Genomic DNA, 14732 nt, shown 5'->3' with positions numbered 1-14732 from the left:
TCCCCAGAGGCGCAGTGAGGGCAGGAAGGCCCTCACGGAGAATGACTGACACGGTGGCTGTGACCCTGGGCTCATGTATGGGCACAGCTGCGAGGTTGGTACGGATGGGCAGGGTTTCCTTCTGTTGTGCATAAGGTCACTAGGCGCTGACTCGATGGCACCCAGCAACCACCACGAGCTCACGGTGGTTGAAGCTACTGGAGTCCACAGAGCCCCTCAGGCTGCAGTGTCCCCTTAGAACCTTGGGGAGAGGCCCACAGCTGATTCTTTTTGTGTCCTCAGAAATGTAAATAATCAGCGACCTTAATATGTCCCCTTGTCAAATATTGCTTCCTATTTCCCCACACTGCTTCCAGAAAAAGCTTTCCTGAAATTAACATTCGGTCAAGTCCTCCTCTGTTTAAAGATCTGATGGAGAGATCCTTTTTTAAAAAAGCAAAGTCTATACAACCTAGTTCCAATCGTCCTCACTTCGTTCTCTGCTCGTCTCCGTCGTCCAGTTACAAATCACATCTTACTCTATGTGCCAATCGCCTTTCCTGCTTCTTTTACTCATGCTCCTCCTGTTCTCAACATTTCCTTAGCCCGTCTACCTGGTGAGCAGCGGCTACATCTAAAGACCCATCCAACTGTCATCTCCTCTCGGCAGCTTTTCCGAATTTCTCCTGATCCCCAGTTGCCCCTGTCCCTGAGCACAACGGTTATCCATACTCCTTCAATGGCACCGGATGCTCTTGTCATCAGCCGATTAGAAGTCTCAGCCGCCCAATCATGGGTTCTTCCAGGGCAGAGGCCATACTGTCTTCACCTAGCACCGGGGGAGTGGGAGGTTGGGGGAGGAAATGAGTTTGAAACTGGGATTTTCTCTGAGGTTAGTTTCTCAATTGTAACTTCCTTGGCAGGAAACCCAGAATACCAAGACACAGAGTAACCAGGAAACTCCCAGAAGATTATGGTAAAATATTAACAGAAGAAAATTTAAACAAAAGGCAACAGAGCCAGTGATTATCGTGCATGACTTCTCTTTCTTTCATGGTTTATGGGCACCTTATTAACTACAGTTCAGTGACTGATTGCTCCCTGGCTTCCTTGAGGACATGTTTTCCCAGTTATGGCTGCACAAACAGACAAGGCTAACTGGGCCATGCAGTCTGGTCACTGCGCTGCCCATCGTCACAGACTATGCCCATAACGGAAAATTCAGCCAAAGGCGTGTAGGAGCACCTGCGTGGTTCCTCTGTGCTGGTGCTGGTGCTGGTGGGCAGGGCTTGTGGGTCAGTTGCTGAAAAGGGAAAAGAGCTCCGTAGCATCTCAGATGAACTTCTTATTGGCAAATGCTGATTGAAGGGGGCATCAATGTTAAGAATCCCACTTTCCCACCGTTATCCTAGAATGTATTATCTTCACCTTGTCTTGTCCAAGAAAAGATGACTGTTTTTTACAGCTTCATACTACATTGGTGCATTGTTTTCGATGACGACTTTGGGATTACAGATCGTTCGAGGCCTTGCAGCGTGCTTCCATTGTTGTGGGCATGTGAGGTCTCTCCCAGTCCCCTGGGGCGTGGCCAAGACTGGACACAGTGTGTGCCATCTATGGGCAGTTTCCAGACCCCACTCATTTCTTCCAACTGAGCTTTCAAATGCTTTTCTAAATGGCACTGAAAAGTCCGCCAAATCCAAACAGAAAATCTGACAATATTCAACAGTTTCAAATAATTTTCCAAGAGTGAAAGGAAATATTTGGTTTTTCAAATTAAGACTAAACAAACCAATGAAATTTTATATAACTGGAGATGAACTAACCAAGTAGTTTCTTAGTGTTGGCCTGGGAAGGCTGCCCCATATCCAAGCTCATGGACTTCCTGGCTCGGGGACTGGTCTGGCCCACAGTTGGATAGGTGGCTGCCAGGTACCCTTCAGAACCTTTGGGAGAGGACCATGGTTGATTCTCCTTTAGTGTCCTGAGAGATTAAAACAATCAACAGAAATTAATCAACACAATGACAAGTACAAACCACTGTTTGCCCCTTCTGAGTAGTTCCACTTCTCAAGGCCAACGAACCAACTTGAAGCCACTCTTTACAGGGCTTTAAGATTCACACTCCCAATGCATCCCAGGAAGCCGCAGCAGTTCTCCACCATCCTGCCCTGTACACGGTGGTACTTACTGAATGCAGAGCAGGACGGGCCTACACTGCTTTTTAAATCTGGGCAAATCAAGTCGCAATAGGCAGCTTCGTGTTCATTTAACAACTAAGAAAATCAACCTCCACTTATACTTTGACAGAGGAGCAAATGCCCCTTCTCCTTTCCACAGAACAAGGGACAGACACTTCTTTCCTGAAGAAAATAGAATCGTGGCACTTCCTGAAGAGCAGGCCAAACCCAAGGTTCTCGCGTCAATTCCGACTCTCAGGGACCCTCCAGGACAGAGTCAAACTGTCCTTTAGGATTTCCCAGGCTGCCATCTTTATGGAAGCAGACTGCCACACCTTTCTCCCACTGAATGGCTCTGAAGCTCTGACTTTCCAGTTGAGTCAAGCACTTAACCTCTTGCACCACCAGGGCACCTGACTGAAGAATAAAACCATTAAAAAAATCCAGATATGCCTGGACACACTTGTGCAAATACGGTTCCATTCTCAGTGGAATATTGTTGAGGGCTTTTTCAAAAACCAGAAAGCAGACGTTGATAACCTAAATATTACACACAGTAGACGCTTTTCTGTGTTTAACACTGTACTCAGACCATGGCGATTCTTTCATTCAATTGAAAATATGAAGTCCCCACATGATTCTGCTATCAGGGAGCACTGGTGGTGCTGTGGTTTAGGCACTGGGCTACTAATAGCAAAGTTAGCAGTTCAAATCCACCAACAGCTTCTTGGGAGAATGACGAGGCTGTCTGTTTCCATAAAGGTTTGTATTGCTGGAAAGCCTATAAGGGATTGCTATGCGTCAGAATCAACTCCGTGGCAGCAGGTTTGGTTTGGTTTTTCATAAAAGTGCCACGTCACAGTGAAAACGTACCATCCCAAGCCAGGTATCACAGTGGGTATAATTTGATGATTTAATCATCTAAATTTGTATCATCAGAAATTATTTTTCAACTTGTCATTGTGAACTGGGTGAAAGTTTACACAGCAGTTCATCCATCGGGATTACACTCAGTTTGGGCCACCCTCTCAGTGGTCTCCCATTTCCCTGTCGTCTTCTCCCCTGGTCCCCATGCTCTGTCCCTTCATCTCAGGTGGGTGGTGGTTCTGAGGGCGCACACTCCATTCGAGTTCCTCTTCCTTCTACAGACCTGTCTATTGTTTGGCTGAAAAATGAGCCGCGGAGGGGAGTTCACTTCCAGACCCGAGAGACGACTAACAGCCTTCGTCTCAGGGGTTCCCCTCTGTCTCATCTTCTCCGTAAGCCTGGGTGTGTTTTTGATTTTGGTTTTGTTATACATTTCTCTACTTGGATCTTCTAAAGTGATCTCTTTCAGAGCAGTTGGTAGTGGTAGTGGGGCACCATCCACAGGTCTCTGGCCTCAGGGTTTAGAGATGGATGTTTATATGATCGATAAGTCTACTGCACTAATTATTTCCACGTTGCCTTCAATTGTTAGCCTTCGTTTACACTAATGTATTTGCTTCTGGACCAGGAGAGATCAATAGATGTCCCTTAGCTGGTTGCTTATGGGCTTAATTTTAAAACCAGTTGCTACTCACCAAAGTAGGATGTAGAACAGTTTCTTTGTGTACCAAAGGGAATTTAATGTTATGGGGGTGATGTACGTAGATACAACAACTAGAGTGGGAGGTATTTCTTACAAACCAGTTTAATTTAGTTCTTTTTCATTAAGCCTACTGCTTATATTGTTCTTAAAATCATAGTGTACATGAAAATTTAGAGAGCAAACTTAGTGTTCCATTCAACAATTTATACATATTTTGCTAATGTGACTTGTATTTCAAGTCCTTTCTTACAGTCTAGTATTTCCAATGTGTTTTCCTATTCAACTGCTTCAGAAAGGCAAACTAATGTTAACAGAAGCCCAATTATACTTGAACAAGAAGGACAACTTTTCATTATTACCCCCCATCAAGTAGTGTGAATTTATGAGTTTTTACTTACATACCCTTTTGAGATCTCTCTAATACTATCCTCTGCCATCAGGTCCATCTCAATGTACAGAGAGCCCCTCAGACCAGAAGAGCTGCTCCTAGGCTTTCTGAGGCCGGGAACCTTTGTGGAGAGGCGGGAGGTTGACACTGTCAGCCTCTCAGTTAGCAGCCCACGCTTCCCTCGCTGCACTACCAGGGTTCCTTAGGGTATCGTCAAGTCCCCTTCCTATTTTCCCTTATATTTTAGATTACAGTACTGTTTTCCTCCACTAGCAGGAAAACTGAAACTTGTACAAGAACCTACCTATAACTAGGGTCACCATGATGGATGGGATAAGTATCCATCGGAACATTTTCCATTGACATATCGGTAAGAAGTAGTGACTTTCTATGTTTTAGGCTGCAGCGACTTCGTACTTCCTCAGACACTGTCAGTAAAGCTGAGAGAGAGAAAAGACAACAGAAGGAAAAGTTTAATAAACCAAAAGCATGACTTGAAAAAGGTCCATTTCCTCCCAACCTCCTGTGGCAGTTAGCAGCTGCTAAAGATGTGAGTCCAGAGCCTGACAGAGGGCCGGCCGGGCGTAAGGATGAAGACACACACGTAGGGCGTGCGTGCTTATCTTAAGGGGCTTATGGCGTACTCTGAAAGACTGTAGATAAACATGAAATACATCCAAACGATTCAAAACCAATAAAGAGCATCGTATTTGTCAAGGGCTTTAGAACATAGCTGATCTCAACACAAAAAGTAGGTAGAGTAGGAATACTGCTCATTTCTCGATGGAGATAAGCAGTTCTCACAGACGGAGGCAGGCGAGACTGGGAGCCAGCTCTCTCCATTCCCCGACAAGCTGAAAGAAGTACATTACACCAAGAGCTAAGTGTCGCCCAGGAGAGAAACACAAGTCAGGTGAGAGCACACAGGGATGGGTAATGGAATGGGGAGGGCGAGTGAGGTGCCATTCCAGGAAGAATAAAGAGCACCAGGAATGAATATTACAGAGGCAGCAAGTCACTTATAGGAGATGGCAAGTAAATTGGCTTAAAATAGCCTGTCCACTTGGAGAAGCCTAAAAAACAAGGCCGACCAAACTCAGAGGCGCACGGCTGACTCCGGGACGCAGCATGCCAGCTGGAGATGCGCACCTTTGTGACGGGCAGCTGGGTGCCACTCTAGCTTCTTTAAGAACGACAAACGGAATTCATTTCAAATTGTCATACAAATTCCTTCATAAGGAAACATGCTTTGGTAGAATTTTCAAGCATTTCAACAGTCCCAGCAGACTGGCCTGTGCACACTACCCTTGGCCCCCAACAGGCCAAAGGAGCCACAGGCATCTCAATTTTTGTGACGAGGCTTAGCTATAGATGCTGCCAGATTGATTTCATCTACGTCGCATTTTTACCTGCTAAGTAAGCCACACTCTGTGTGTTCACCTCAAATTTGTCACAGTTCCGATGCTTGTTAACCAGAGTGAGTAGTGTGTGCAAGATTCTGACGGTTCTGGCAACAATGGCAGGTGAAGGATGCCTGTATCCTGCAAAAGAGAACACGAACAAGCCAGCCCGTCATTTCAACAAGCTATTGGTTGAGTTCTTAGTCTAAGGGATAACGCCTGTTGCTCAAGTACATACGATTAAGTATAAGGTGACTAGAAATCCCGATTTTTAACAATTTTTCCTGCATTTTTAAAAACTCCCGATTTTTGGAAAGAATGCACGACAAGCTAGGGTATACAGTTTTCGGCTGCCACGTGGCTATTTTGCCAGGATATGAGTGTTATCCATGGTGTCCCGCTTTACCAGTGTTACAATCTGGTCACCTGATTAAGTATCCGGCATGCATAGGACAGAATAATGTTTCCTGGAGAGAGGATTTGGGGCAGATGCTGCTGTTTCCGAACCTCTACTCCTCAGAGCAGCACAGGGCAGGGAGTAAAATATATATTATGTGTGTGCTGGAGTTCACCGTCAGATGGCTTTTGTTTATTTCATTATTTTTATTAAGACAACGATAATGTCAATTGCTAATGATATACGAAGTGTATCTTCTAAGAGCTTAAAGAACAGGGTTGACTAGAGGGTAAGTCTGACCTTCAGTCAGTTTGTACACAGTAATGCTACTCCACTGTAAAATATGGGATTTCAAACTAAAAGTGTCCCAATGCAGTTTAGGGATGAAAATGACCAGTATTTTTATAGAAATCTTACGAATTTGTGCAGTGGTGGCATTGAACATATACACTCAGACATGTTGGATTTGTGTGTACAGTAGGGAGGAACTCGGGAACCCTACTAATTATCTAACTTGATGCAAAACAAGAACCTCAAGCACTAGGGTGATTTTCCACTGGGATCACGTCAGGTGTTTATTTGTAATTAGAAATAGATATTTCCCAATATATAATTAAAAAAAAAAAGATCAGACGAAGCCAACTCCTCGTGTGTGCATTGCCTTACTCACGCTTCTGCCCCACAGGGGCACCGCACGCGGCTAACTCTCAACTTTCTCTCAAAAGACGGAATTCTTTTTTGTTTTAAACCTTTAGTTTAACGCATATGTTTTCAGCAATAAAAGGCATTTTGAATGAAGACAAAATTTGTTGAGGTAATGTGGATTTTTCGTACAATGAGTGGGATATACGGTTTTGTGCTGGGTTGGTAGGATGAGGCACATTTCTTCAGTCACACGGTCATACAAGCTCCCACCAGATGGCAGTGTACATTGTGTGGAGGGGGGGGGGCGGGGGGGGGGTAAAGGCAGAAATGTCGGTGACACTCTATGTCCCATGGGCCACGACTACCCCCGTATGATGATGCCAAGAGCTATGACAGCGAAGTAAGCCATGAGGAGCGAAGCCAAGTTAGGAAGTAACTTGAGATTGGTGGCGATCACTTGAATAAGCAACACAGGAAACTGGAAGGGTGGGGGGGGGGTACCGAAAGGTGACGTTCTTTGTGCCAATAGTATTAAGTACATTAGAAACAAGCTGAAGATAATCTGTGAGCAAACTTCTTTTTGTTTGTTTGCCATGAAAGACCCCAAAGTTCATTTCAATTTTATCCTTCCTCTTCTTGTTTTTTGTTTTTTTGGTAGTTAGTTCAAGGATCGTTTGTTGGCCTTTAGGAGTGCTCTTCAGTCCAGTCTGTTTCTTTAAAGCCCTTCAGAACATGAATTAGGTTTGAGGGATAAGGAATCTAGAGTGGTGGTTTTGGGGGTGGGTGTTTAAAGAAACTACTACATATTTACATTGCCCATTTCAAGAAATGTGATCAACAGCAATATCCTGTTAAACCTTCCGCATACGCAGTTCTTTTTCTTTCCCATGCCCTCCTCCCTCCCCACTCAACAACCTAACCCTTCTCTCTCCCGGTGCGATCAAATTTCTAAGAAAACATTTTCCAATACAAGTTACTCAAATAACATAACCCCATACAACAGAATAGTTTGCATTTAAAGTACTACATTAAGCCAAATTACTTCAAAATTGATTTATTTTCATTATTTCTGTGCTTCTTGATAGTATAGTCTATAGTCTAACATAACTCTTGTACCTTTTAAGAGGTGTCCAACCAGTGCAAAGTTAAAGTTAGAGTTGAAATTGAGTCCTACGAAATGGTCCATTTGCTTGCAATGCCATTCTAGAGGATTCCGGATCGCCATAAACACGTCCTCCGGGCTCTATGAAAAGACGACCGTAAACGGCTGATGAGGTTCCGCAGGAGTTCCTTAAAGGCTAGCTTTAGGACTGTATGTGCTTAACCAGCTAATACAAGTTCAAACAATCAACACGGTAAGCATGTCTTTCAAATTGAGAGATTACTGTCTCCACCGCGTCTGTCAGTCTGTCGCACTGTGGAGGCTGTGTGCTGCTGGAAGCTGTGTCACTGGTGTTTCAAATGCCAGCAGGGTCACCCAATGTAATGAGGTTTCAATGAGCTTCCAGACACAAGACAGACGGAAAGGCAGAAGGAAAAGGCAATCCACTGCAGAGGAATGACCCCCTGAAAACCTGGTGGACAGCATCAAAACATTGGCAGGCACCGAGAACCTCCAACTAGAAGCAGAACATCAGCAGACCTAGTGGCAGAGGAGCCCCACGGGTTGAAAGGCACTCAAATGACAGAGGAAGAGCTGCCAGTTCAAAGAAGAGTTGACCTTCATGATGTGGAAGGAGGAAAGCCTGGGGGGATAAAGCCTTCAGGACCTGTATTTGCTAGTGGGAGCTGACTCAAAAAGAAGAAACAGCTCCAACACCAATTGATAATTGGAACTGGAATGTATGAAGCATGGATTTAAAAATGAAATGGAACACATGCAGATGTGTATGTAGGTGATGAACTGCAATGGCCATTCTGAATCAGAAAATTCTATGGCGTACCGTGCTGGAAACAACAGACTCAAGAGGCCCGGCATTGCACTCGGCATCAAGAAGAACATTTCAAGATCTACCTTGAAGTTCAATGCTGTCTGTGATAGGATAACATCAGGATACAAGGAAACCCAATCAATATAGCTATTGTTCAAATGTATGCACCAACTACTAAGGTTAATGATGCAGAAAGTGAAGGATTTCTACCAACATCTTCAGTTGGAAAGTGATCAAACATGCATTCAAGATGCATTAATAACTATTGGCAATTGGAATACAAAAATCGAAACAAAGATGAAGGAAAATATGGCCTTGGTGAAGGAAATGAAGCTAGAATTCTGCAAGACTAACAACTTCCTCATTACAAGTATGTGTTTTCAACAGCACAAAAGGCACTATCTACAAGGACCTCTCCAGACAGCATGCACAGCAACCAGCTTGACTGCATCTGTGTGAAGAGACAATGCACAAACTCAAGGCCAGGCAGCTAAAAGCAGGCCAGGAGCCCACTGTCGAACAGCTCATCAACTGCACATCGAAGTTCAAAGGGAAGCTGAAGAACAACAAGTCCACAAGAGTCCAAAGACGACCTTGCGTATACCTCGCCTGAATTTCAAGACACTAAACACTAATGACAGAAGAACTGATGAGCTGTGGATGACATTAAGCTCACTATTCATGAATAAAGTAAAAGCTTATGAAAAAGACAGGAAAGAAAGAAAAAGTGGATGTCAGAAGAGATCCTGGAACTTGCTCAACATGCAGAGTAGCTACGACAAATAGAAGAAATAGCTGAACAGAAAATTCCTAACGGCAGTTGGAGAAGACAGAGTAAGATGCTATAATGAAATGTGCAAAGACTTAGAGTGAGAAAACCAAGAAGGAAGCATGTGCTCAGCATATGTCAAACTGAAAGAACTCAAGAAAAAAATCAAGTCTTGAGTTGATAACCTGAAAGATTCTACGGACAAAATACTGACGGATGCCAGAAGCATCCAAGAAAATGGAGAGAATAGTCACTGTGCCAAAAAGGACTTGTTGTCATTCAACCGTTTCAAGAGGTGGTATGGGAGCAAGAACCAACAATGCCAAAGGAAGAGGTTGAAGCTGCACTGAAAGCATGAGGCAAAAACGAGGCTTCAAAAATGGAGGGACTACCAACTGAAACGTTTCAACAAGCTGATGAAGCACTAGAAGCACTCACTCAGGTATGCCAGGCAATTTGGAAGCTAGCCATGTGGCCAAGTGACTAGAAGAAATCCACGGGCAAACCCATTCCAAAGAAAGACCACTCAAAAGAATTATTAACATCACAAAGTCAACTTTGGCGGGAGATCAGCCAACAACAGGTGCCGCAGTGCACTGCCAGGGAGCGGTCAGCGGTTCCGGCTGCACTAAAAGGGCCTGGAGCAAGCAATGTCACTGCTGATGGATGTCCAGTGCAGAGAACACCAGAAAGATTCTACCGGTGCTTTACTGACCATGCCAAGCGCACTCGACTGTATGACCAGTAACAAACTGCACAGCCTTGAGACGGATGGAATCTCAGAACCCTTCACCGTGCTCACGTGGCAGCTGTGCGTGGGTCAGGAGGCAGTTGTGCAGACAGAACAAGAGAACACGGCATGGTTTCAAGAGAGAAAGGTGTGCGCCAGGGTCGTCTCCTCGCCCCATCTTTACTCAGTCTGCCTGATGAGCACAGTAAAAGCAGCTGGGTGTATGGAGAAGAAGGAGCCGCCAGGAGTAGAGAAAGGCCCCGCGACTGCAGGCAGACAGTGACAGGGACTGAGCACTTGCTGATGAAGACCAAGGACCGCAGCTTCAGTGTGGACTCTATCTTAGGGTAAAAAGAAAACAAAATCCTCACAACCGGACCAACACTAACATCGTGATAAATGACAAGAAGATTGAGGTCGACAAGGATTTCTTCTTGTCTGGATCCACAATCAATTCTCATGGAAATAGCAGGCAAGACATCAAGTGATGCATTGCCTTGGGTAAATGAGCTGCACAAGACTTCTCTAAAAGTGTTGAAAAGCAGCGATGTTACTTTGAGGACCAAGGTGAACCTGAGACAAGCCACGGTGTTTTTAGTCACCCTCACATGCATCTGAAAGTTGGACGCTGAATAAGGAAGGCCAAAGCAGAATCCATGAACTTGAATTAAGATAGGGGTGAAAAATACTCAAAGCACCACGGACTTCCAAAAGAAGAAACGAATTTGTCTGAAAAGAAGTACAGCCAGAATGCTCCTTGGAAGCAAGCATGGTAGACTCTGTCTCCAGTACTTTGGACGTGTCAGGAGAGGAGAAGACAGTCTGGAAAAGGCTATGATATTTAGTAAAGTCGAGGGGCAGCGAAGAGGAAGTCCCTCAACCAGAAGGACTGACAAAGTGGGTGCAACAAGAGGCTGAAACCTAAAGAAGGATCGTGAGGATGATGCAGGACCAGGCAGTGTTTTGTACAGTTTCACAGTGGGTTGCTCTGAGTCAGAACTGCCTTAATAGCAGGTAACAACACTACCAACAGCAGCAGAAAGCGATAAAGAACACTTAAGGGAAAACAAAACACTTACAGGCAAAAAAGCCCAACAACTCACTGCCATCAATCAATTTTGACTCACAGTGACCCTATAGGACAGGGTAGAACTGCCCCTGAGGATGCCCCAAAATGTAACTTTTTACAGGAGGAGAAGGCCTCACCTTTCTCCTATAGAGGGCCAGTGGTTTTGAACTGGTGACCTTGTGGTTAGCAGACCAGTGTGTAACCCTCTTCGCCCCAAGGGCGTAGGTACTATAATTAGTACATCAGAGTGAAGCAAATAAATAATACAATGGTAAAAGATGAAATAGCTTCAATTCATAAAGAAAGAGAAATCCATCACTTCTCATCCTGGCAGCTTTAAATAAAGCCTTGTTACATCTACATCCTGGGCCACTGGGTTCAATACCGACTCCTGCTTCTAGACAGTTTTGGCAATGAAAATATCAAAGCTGATACTCCCGAGATATAAACGCCAAATGACATGTATAAATATTTTTAATCTACTACTTGCCAATGGCTGAGTTTCACCCCAATGTGCACTAGGAAAGAAGGGTTCTCCTGCCAGCCCTGTGGAGAGAGATGAGGCTGTCTACCCCCAGAAAGATCTGAAGCCCTGGGACCCACAGGGGCAGCTGTGCCCTGTCCTACAGGGTTGCTATGAGTTGGAATCAACTCGATGGCAGCAAGTTTTGGGGTATTTTCAGTAAGGAATTAGACTGCAAACAAATTTCATTCTCGAAACACAGAGGGAGGCATCCTACAGGTGAATCGAGCAGTCGTCCCAAGGGAGAGCATACTGACCTTGTCATTGAATACCCGCAGGCTATCTAAGGTGTGCAGGTTCTGCTCCAGAAGCGCGGTGCCTGCCGAGTACAAGTTGACCTCATCAAGCTGCAGCACAGCCACAGCCACCCAAAAGAGGGCTTTGTGCAAAGGGGAGTCCTGGCAAAGGAAGCACGTCCCAGGTCAGTCCCATGAACCGGGCAGGAATCCTGTTCACATACACCACAGTGACAACCACAGCACGCAGGTCACCCACAGTGCTCAGGTGTGTTTTGTTTCTTAGGAAAGGAAAGATATGGGTAAGCTCGTTTTCCCATGTGCATAACTAAAGACAGCTGGCCAGGCCGAACATCTTACCATCTCTTGACTGGCACATATCCATTCACTACGTCTTGCTGATTCTCCCTAAGCAGCCCCTTTCGCACCTGCCAATTCTTTCTTACAGCTAATGACCCTGTCCTAAAATACTCTTTTAACTTCTCACGCGGGTTCTTTTCACCTCCATTTTTGGGGGGTGTTGTCCCGAAGCCCCTCAGGCTGAGTTTGGTCCTGCTTTGGTCCCATGACTTGTCTGTGTAAAAGCTGCTGTTGTTGCTGGACATCGTGGAGTCATTTCGGACCCACAGTCTCGCATGGAGCCTAAGCACAGAGTGGACCAACACTGCCCGGTCCTGCGCCATCTTCACATTTGTTCCTAAGCCTGAGCCCATGGCTGCAGCCACACTGTCCGTCCATCTCGTTGAGGGCCTTCCTCTTTTTTACTGCCCCTCCACCTTATTGAGCATGATGTCCTTCTCCAAGAGCTGGTCTCGAAACTGCTTTCTGTGGAATCTTTACAAGCTTTCATCCTACTACGCTCCTGAGTGCTCCTAGAATGATCGACCCACCACAACTCCGCTGTTGTGGCAATGTGGTCTAATCCCACCATTGTACCTCTGCTGCTGAGGACTTCCCCTCCCGTCCTTTCCAGCAAAGCAATCTCTTTACACTCTCACTTAACAGTGTAGTCCAGAGGAAGAGAAATGGACGCTAGTCAGCGAGGCGTGGTTAGAAGCACAGGCTTCTCTTGTATTAGGAAAGCAGTCACGGACAAACTTAGCAGCCCTTCTGCTTCTAAGGATGAGGAAACCATCCTGAGAACTTCCTCTCCTTATCTTCTAGTGGAAAGACTTCACACAGCCAAATTTGATATAACCAGAATGTCTAATGTAAGGATAGATTGTTCTTAATAACTTCTCAGGGTTATTTCTGAATTCTTTGAAGGAAAATGCATTTAAAACTGATGAAACTCATCTGATTAATAACCAGAAACAAGAAAATTTCACTTCTCTGTACTTTTGTCTGCTATCTCTTAGTACTCACCTCACAGAAGTGTGTATCTCTAAACTCCGAAGATGGTGCCACGCTGGTGTTTAGTGTTGTTCAAACAGAATGTGGCAACATGGTGTCCAGAAACATCACAGCACCTTCTCAAGGTCACAGAGCTGAGATGAATTCAGGCCACCCTCAAACAGTGGCCACAACTTCACCCCTTTGCATATCACCCTCATTTAGCACCCACACTCATGTGATTATAAGGTCTGACGTTCTCTGCTTTATACTTCCTTGGAATGACTACTAACAAGCATGTGATGTACTTACGTACTTTATTATCCACCCACCCCAGAATATGACAGTGGGGATTTCATTGGCTCTGTTTACCTGGCACACAGCAGCTGCTTAATCTACATCTATTGGATGAAAGAATTAAGAACATATGCCTGTCTTTCCTTTTAGCACTGATAATTTTTTTAAGAGAAAATTTTTACAACACTTGAGAACTTGACTTTTCTAACTCCTGTAAAGACTTCAAACAGCCTAACTTAACAAGAATTTCTACTTAAATAATTTCTTTTATTTAACAGTATCTCCTCAGCCTTATTTCTGTTCTCTTAGAAGTAAAATAACATTTAAAATTGACACCCAAGTAAATCCCTTCACCTTCCCCGTGGTAATTACCTTGTTAAGAAGGGGCTGTAGTTTGGTTAGTGCTATCACGGTAGCTTCTATCAGAACTTGACTGTTGTAAGTGTCGGGTCCTTTCAAGCAACTCTCAAGTGCCTGTTAGAGAGGCAGAATGCATTTGCTGTCAGTGAACAGTTAACACTGTTAACAAGCTCAGCATCCTTGCAGGAACATTTTGCTCATTTGATAATAAGTGCTAAGATTATTTTCCATGCTCTGGTGGTCTTGGTAGCTCATTTAGGTTCTTATTCTTACAAATATTGCCATCTGAGCAAGCCAGACATTACTATGGTAACCACAAATTACAGCATTTCACAGAAGGCTAGAGTCTTACTGTATGCTAAATGCTTTGCAAACTAATAAAAATATTAAGACTGGCTTAGCCAAAGATGGGAAAATGGAGTTAAAAGATAATGAAAGTGTTCCACCCACTTTTTGAGGCGCCCTCATATTTATTTTCTTAAAATATCTTCTTTAGGGATAATTTCTTCACTTTAAAGAATTTTAATGAACGTAAAAATTATCAAAATCCACATCGAGAAGGTCTACTAAGAAGTCTCAAGGTATTTTATTAAGTTTAAATGTCCTTCGGAAAAGGGAGAGACGTGCTTCCACAACCTGGGAGGTACAAATACTGAGGGAGGCAGGAGTACCTTGCTAAGAATACGGATAATCTGCTTTATCTGCCCGTGAGACACACGTTTGCTAATACAGCCGAAGACGACAAGAGCTCTGGGTTGCAGGGATGGATTGTATTGGAATGCAAATCTGCAATGAACAGAGCCAAACAATTTATGGAAATGTTTGCATATGTATTTAATACACAGACTAATAAGTCAAAATATTGATTCTGCAGTAATAGCTAGAGTTTCTACATTCTGTATATATTTACAACTTAAATTTAATTG

General features: G+C 44.3%; 1 protein-coding gene across 4 annotated transcripts in view; it reads right to left on the bottom strand.

Moving 5' to 3' along the window:
* Positions 1-14732, bottom strand: part of NF1 (neurofibromin 1) — a 268504-nt gene that overhangs the window by 21092 nt on the left and 232680 nt on the right. For all 4 annotated transcript variants that reach the window (XM_075561360.1, XM_075561359.1, XM_075561358.1 and 1 more), the window contains 7 exons: positions 14478-14592; positions 13819-13920; positions 11839-11979; positions 7676-7802; positions 5527-5658; positions 4422-4557; positions 1806-1963 (listed from right to left, as the gene is read on the bottom strand). In XM_075561360.1, coding sequence (XP_075417475.1) covers positions 1806-1963; positions 4422-4557; positions 5527-5658; positions 7676-7802; positions 11839-11979; positions 13819-13920; positions 14478-14592 — 911 coding nt within the window. The remainder of the gene's footprint in view (positions 1-1805; positions 1964-4421; positions 4558-5526; positions 5659-7675; positions 7803-11838; positions 11980-13818; positions 13921-14477; positions 14593-14732) is intronic.

This window comes from Tenrec ecaudatus, chromosome 10 (assembly GCF_050624435.1).
Source record: "Tenrec ecaudatus isolate mTenEca1 chromosome 10, mTenEca1.hap1, whole genome shotgun sequence".
In the NCBI taxonomy this organism is placed as follows: Eukaryota; Metazoa; Chordata; class Mammalia; order Afrosoricida; family Tenrecidae; genus Tenrec; species Tenrec ecaudatus.
This window is presented reverse-complemented; position numbering and strand designations above follow the sequence as displayed.